General features: G+C 38.8%; 1 protein-coding gene across 9 annotated transcripts in view; it reads left to right on the forward strand.

Moving 5' to 3' along the window:
- The window catches only part of NFIB (nuclear factor I B), a 227494-nt gene that overhangs the window by 218631 nt on the left and 2808 nt on the right, over positions 1 to 6055 (forward strand). For all 9 annotated transcript variants that reach the window (XM_059656647.1, XM_059656642.1, XM_059656644.1 and 6 more), the window contains one exon: positions 2376 to 6055. This exon is cut by the window's right edge and continues 2808 nt beyond it. In XM_059656647.1, the coding sequence (XP_059512630.1) occupies positions 2376 to 2505 (130 nt within the window). In that variant the 3' untranslated portion in view covers positions 2506 to 6055. The remainder of the gene's footprint in view (positions 1 to 2375) is intronic.

The following is a 6055-nucleotide window of genomic DNA, read 5'->3' on the forward strand; positions in this document are numbered from 1 at the left end:
GGTTATAGTAACAACTACTCTTATTCCTTAGAATGATGATTTTTTTAGCAGATAATGAGGACATATCTTTCTAGTTGGAATTATTCCTTGTTTGAATTACTATTTAATTTTTCCTGCATAATTATTTTTTGTTAATGGTAAACATCTCTAATTTAAATTTTAGAGATGCCTGTTTTCTTTTTATAGGGGTCAAATCACAATGTAGTCTTGAAAAGATGTAATTATGAGCAACACTCTTCAAGAATACATAGATGTGATTTGGAGCATTTAATTGATTTGTTGGTTTATGAAAAAAATTATTGAAAATTGACCACGTGCTAGGTACTATATAAAATGAAGAACAAAAAGAGATGGACTGCTATCACAGAGCTCATTGTCTAATCATAAAATCCCTTGACCATAAAAGGTCGTTGTGAATTTTTTTCTGTTGCAATATTAACTCAGGAATATGCACCTAGACAGGTAGCAATAAGCCACATTTTGTATAGAGTATCACCAGAATAAAAGAAAGTTATATATCAAGTTCTTTTTAAAAATCCAAGCTTTTATTTCTATTTCTTCTTTTGCTGACAAAATTATTCCTTGAAGTCAATACTGCATAAAGGTTCTGTACTTTTGTAATTCAAATATTTAAGAAATGAGGGTGTCTAGGTTGATAGCTACAATAATAGTATCCATCTCACCTCATGATTGCAATAGTAGAGGATAGTAAATGAAATTTAAAACTTTGAAATTGGTCCCCGTGCCAGACCATGACAAAATTGGGTATGGAATTGTCAGTTTAATATTTCCTTGGTTCATGATGATTTATGCAGCTGCTACTTAGTTGACACTCATTCTGAGTTGAGTGTTGAAACAAACAATACATCGGATTAGGTATACCCCAAATGCATGGTGTGGGGTTGTTTTGTGATATATAGACCTGGTGTTATTTTCCTTCATGTGATACTTGTTTAATAAGAGATTATTCCAGTAGCAATTAGATAGCTGTTTTCAAACTTTTTTCTTAAACGGCCTCAAACCCAACATAGGTGAAACCTGAAAGGGGCTAGATAGAATCTTATCTGCTTACTCCCTCCAGCATTCTTCCCACTCACCCCTTCAAACACCCAAACCCAGAGAAGCTCCAATGGGGTAACGTCACTGATGGGGAGGGTCAGGGAAGGCCCAGGCTTCCCGTGTCAGCATTTCAAATTACATTATGCACTGGCATTCCTGAAAAATATATATTTTTTTATATTGTAAGAGAAAAGAAATAACTTTCATTACAGCTTTCAATTTTATTCAACTGATAGGCAGATAAAAAATTGATGCCCATCTTATCACTGAATTGCTTATGAATTAAAAGTAAAACAAGATCCTATCTAATAAAAGAGTAATATGCAAATTGACCATCACTCCAACACACAAGATGGTCGCCCCTATGGGGTCAAAGATGGCTGGCAGGGGAGGGCAGTTGGAAGGGACCAGGCCTGCAGGGGAAGACAGCTTGGGGAGGACCCAGACCTGCAGGGTAGGGCAGTTAGGGGTGACTGGACCAGCAGGGGAGGGTAGTTAGGGGCAACCATGCCTGCAGGGGAGGACAGTTGGAGGCAAACCAGGCCTGCAGGTGAGGACAGTTAGGGGCAATCAGGCCAGCAGGGGAGGGCAGTTGGGGGTGAACAGGCTGGCAAGGGAGGGAAGTTAGGAGTGACCGGGCCACCAGGGCAGGGCAGTTGGGGGCGACCAGGCCTGCAGAGGAGGGTAGTTAGGGGCAATTGGGCTGGCAGGGAAGTGGTTAGGGGTGATCAGGCTAGCAGGCAGAAGTGGTTAGGGGCAATGAGGCAGGCAAGCAGGCGAGCGGTTGGGAGCCAGCAGTCCTGGATTGCGAGAGGGATGTCCCAGATTGGAGAGGGTGCAGGCTGGGCTGAGGGACACACACACACACACACACACACACACACACACACACACACACACCCGTGCACAAATTTCGTGCATCAGAATATAACTGGCAAACTATATTGCTACCATTGTAGATTTGCTGCTTTCTTTCTGTTTTTTAAAATAAGAAAATAATATTGTACTTACATTAAAGTAGATCAAATATTTTAGGAAGAATATCCTCAATTAGAGTTCAGCAATTATGTATGAGCCTGACACGAGGATTTTCTGCTTTACAATTAATCTTACCTTCCATGAAAACAATAGACCATGCGGTGTATATACCTATAAAATAAATAATTTAGTACATTTATCTCATATTAAGCTATAATTTTTAAAAGTTTATAGTAGTCATTTGATATCTGTGGAATTTATGTTTCTAATATTGTAGATTTTAACGTTGTATTTTCTCTTTTTCTCTTCCTTCCCTCCTGCCCCTCTCCTGTCAACAGTCCTGGTACCTGGGCTAGTTTGGTTCCTTTCCAAGTATCAAACAGGACACCCATCCTACCGGCAAATGTCCAAAATTACGGTTTGAACATAATTGGAGAACCTTTCCTTCAAGCAGAAACGAGCAACTGAGGGAGAATGAAATACAACAACAGCTTATGAAATTAAAAAAAAATAAGAAATGGAAAGGAGGAAGACTGGACAAAATAAAAACAAACAGAAAGGGAGAAAGGAAGGAAACTGAAGAAAGAAGATATTAGACCAGCAATTGCAGCACTTACAATCACTAATTCCCTTAAGGTTGAAACTGTAATGACATAAAAAAGGGTCGATGATATTTCACTGATGATAGATCGCAGCCCCTGCAACGTAGCCTTTGTTACATGAAGTCCGCTGGGAAATAGATGTTCTGTCTCTATGACAATATATTTTAACTGACTTTCTAGATGCCTTAATATTTGCATGATAAGCTAGTTTTCTTGGTTTAGTAATCTTGTTGTTTACGCATGGAATCACTATTCCTGGTTATTTCACCAACGAAGGCTAGGAGGCGGCATCAGAGGTGCTGGGTGTCGGAGCCATGAGCCAGCCATTTTATAAGCACTCTGATTTCTAAAAGTTAAAAGAATATATGAAATCTCTGTAGCCTTTAGTTATCAGTACAGATTTATTAAATTTTGGCCCTTAACCCAGCCTTTTCCAGTGTTTAACCCAGTTTGAAATCTTAAAAAAGAAAAAAAAAGGAAAAAAAAAGGAAAAAAAAAGGAAAAAGGAAAAAAAAAACACAGTTTGAACACAAAGGCTCTATGGAAGAAATGCCTCTATGTAGGTGAAGTGTTATCTCTGCATGCAACAGTAAAAATTAATATAATATTTTGCCCACAAAAGAAACACTTAACAGAGGCAAGTGCAATTTATAAATTTATATCTAACGGGGAATCATGATTATAAGTCCTTCAGCCCTTGGACTCTAAATTGAGGGGATTAAAAAAGAATTTAAAATAATTTTGAACGAATTTATTTTCCCCTCAGTTTTTGAGGGCATGGAAAAAATGCATTAAATCAAGACAAATCATGTGCTTGAGAAAAAAAAAATTAATGAAACACAGCACTTATGTTGGTTTAGCTGCAGCCTCCTTGGAGGTAGAATTTATTTATTTAAAATTACTGGTTGCATCAAGAACCCATAGGGTGTACAAAAGGTTCTATAAAATCTGCATCGTAGAGACAGAGGCAGGCAAATCCATGTCACAAGGGTAAAGCTTACAGTTTACAAACTGGGAACGCCAGGGTGTAGGATATAGAAACGCACTCTTGAGAAAACACATGTAATCAGGGTGCTGAAAACTTGCATGGTGCTTTCAGACATTAGCCTTGTTCAACAAATTTCTTGTATTGACAGATCTGTAGTGTGCATGGGCAGACACATTTTGCCTCTATGTCTCTTAAAATTTTAATTAAAAATACTCTTTCCAGTAATCCTAATTTGCACGAAGATATAATGTCCACATTACGTGCCTTGCCTTGAAATCTAAAATACAAAAAAGAAAAAAACCACAAAAAAACACGAAAAAGTGACATCACTACACTTGTTTTGCTGCATTTATTATCATTTTAAATCTTTACCATTTTTATGACAAAATATTTTGTACTCCAGACGAAGAAAAATGTGTGACACCATGGATTTTTTAGACAGTTATACCTTTATCTCACATTTATAAAGCATATCATGGCTGTGTATAGTTGCCGCTTAAAAATTGTAATCGACCAGCAATATTTTCAGTATTTTGGTGTTTTTTCTATTAACCTTTCATGTTTTTCATCTTCCAATTAATATTTGGGGGGAGGGGTTTCAAATTTATACGAATTATGCAATACCAAGTTTTGCCTATGTAGGTAGTGCTTTTAGCTGTATTGGTTATTATAGGTAAGTACACAGATTTAAAAAAAAATAATGTATGCTTTTTTTTGTTTTGTTTGTTTGTTTGTTTTAATTGACCAAAGTGGGTACTGCTATTTTTGCAGTGTGATGAGGTCCTTTTGTGTACTGAGAGATGGACAGGGGATTTTTTTTAAGATACATATATATATATATTCTGGGGTGGGTGGGAGGATTTTTAACACTTTACAGTGTAGCTGTGAAGCAGTGCACCCTGAGATGGGCCTGGGCTGCAAAGCGACTGTTCTGCCTACTGTGACAAGCTTCAACTTACACAGGCTCCCCCTTCTCTAACTTCCCACCTGGGGTGCAAGCTGAACTCATCTCTGGTTTTCCTAACAACGCAAACAGTAAGAGCAAGTGAACACAACATGTTCTCCTGGAGGCAGACTTGGCTTAAAACAAACTGTCTTATCTTCTTCTTTTTTTTTCTTCTGTGGTAGTAGTTTCTCTTGAGTTTCAGATCCACAATGGAGAGTGAGCCTGTCTCATAGTTGGCAACAATATTTGTTGAAATATCCACAGAGCGGATATTTTACACTTTGGGTGTTTAATAAATCCGTCTATTTTCTCCTACAAAACACGTCATTGCGGCTGGAGGGAATGTTCCCATAGTCTTTCCCCTCCACTTCTCCCCATTTCTTCATTTCATTAACAATAAATAGGCAGGATTCACCTGTGGCTCGCCGCTTCCCATGGATGGCGGTGCGCTGGAATTTTCTTTTTTAGACATCCAGAAGCTTAAACAGAGGGTGGCTATTATTAAATGTATTTGGACTTACAGATTAAAAATCAAAGTTCACTTTTTAAGGAACAAAAAGATAAATCTTGTCAAGTTTTCATTTCACCTGCCCTTTGAAATAGAACCAGAGCAGAAGGGAAATGGAGAATTTTAAGGATTAACCTTCCTGTGGATGCATGAAGCCCATTAGATGCTGATGGGATTTTTTAAAGGGATGGTACCTCAAACATATTTTTGATTTCATTTCCCCTGAGGCACAGAGGGTGAATAGAGACTGGTTTTATTTTTCTTCCCCCCTCGCCCAGGCCCCCGGAGGCAATCCATTACTAGAAGGGAAATCTTTTAGAATTAGTGACACTTGGTGGGCTGTCTTGAGGAGTCCCTTCCTCCAGGCCATGGTCCAATAAAATAAACTGCCATTGTTCTCACAGCATATCATTTAATAATGAATACTTTGGGACAATGCTCATGGGCCTGAGAATGGTATCGATAGCCCACATGCTGAATAGCACAGCGGGACCCCAGCACCGCACGGTCCGAAGTAAGTCCAATCATTCCTGTGGTACTCGCCCTGCACCATCTCAGCCAAGTTCTTCATGTATCTTTGACCTGTTCAGTGAACACGTCAACCTCCCAGGACACGCACTATTTTTTCAGAGCAGACTCGCTCTCTATTTTTCCAGTGAATGAGCAGTTCCAGCTAAAGAAGTTACACACTGTGGGTATTCCTACCTGCCTCTTGAATACAAAGGACTAGTCAAGTGTTGCTATTATTTTGAATCCATTTTTTTTTCTCCTTTCCTTTTGAGATACAACTATTAAAAAAAATACTACTAGATATATGGTCTTACATCCATTTTTCGGCCTCCTCCTCTTTTACCAGGAAGTATATTCTGACTGAAGGGCCCCACATTTGCAGGTCTTGCACGCCCCTCTCTTACCCAAAACTGCAGAGCTTCAGGATGGTGAAGGTCACCCAAGGGCGTCAGTAGGGGGTGGTG

The sequence above is a fragment of the Myotis daubentonii genome, chromosome 11 (genome assembly GCF_963259705.1).
Source record: "Myotis daubentonii chromosome 11, mMyoDau2.1, whole genome shotgun sequence".
In the NCBI taxonomy this organism is placed as follows: domain Eukaryota; kingdom Metazoa; phylum Chordata; class Mammalia; order Chiroptera; family Vespertilionidae; genus Myotis; species Myotis daubentonii.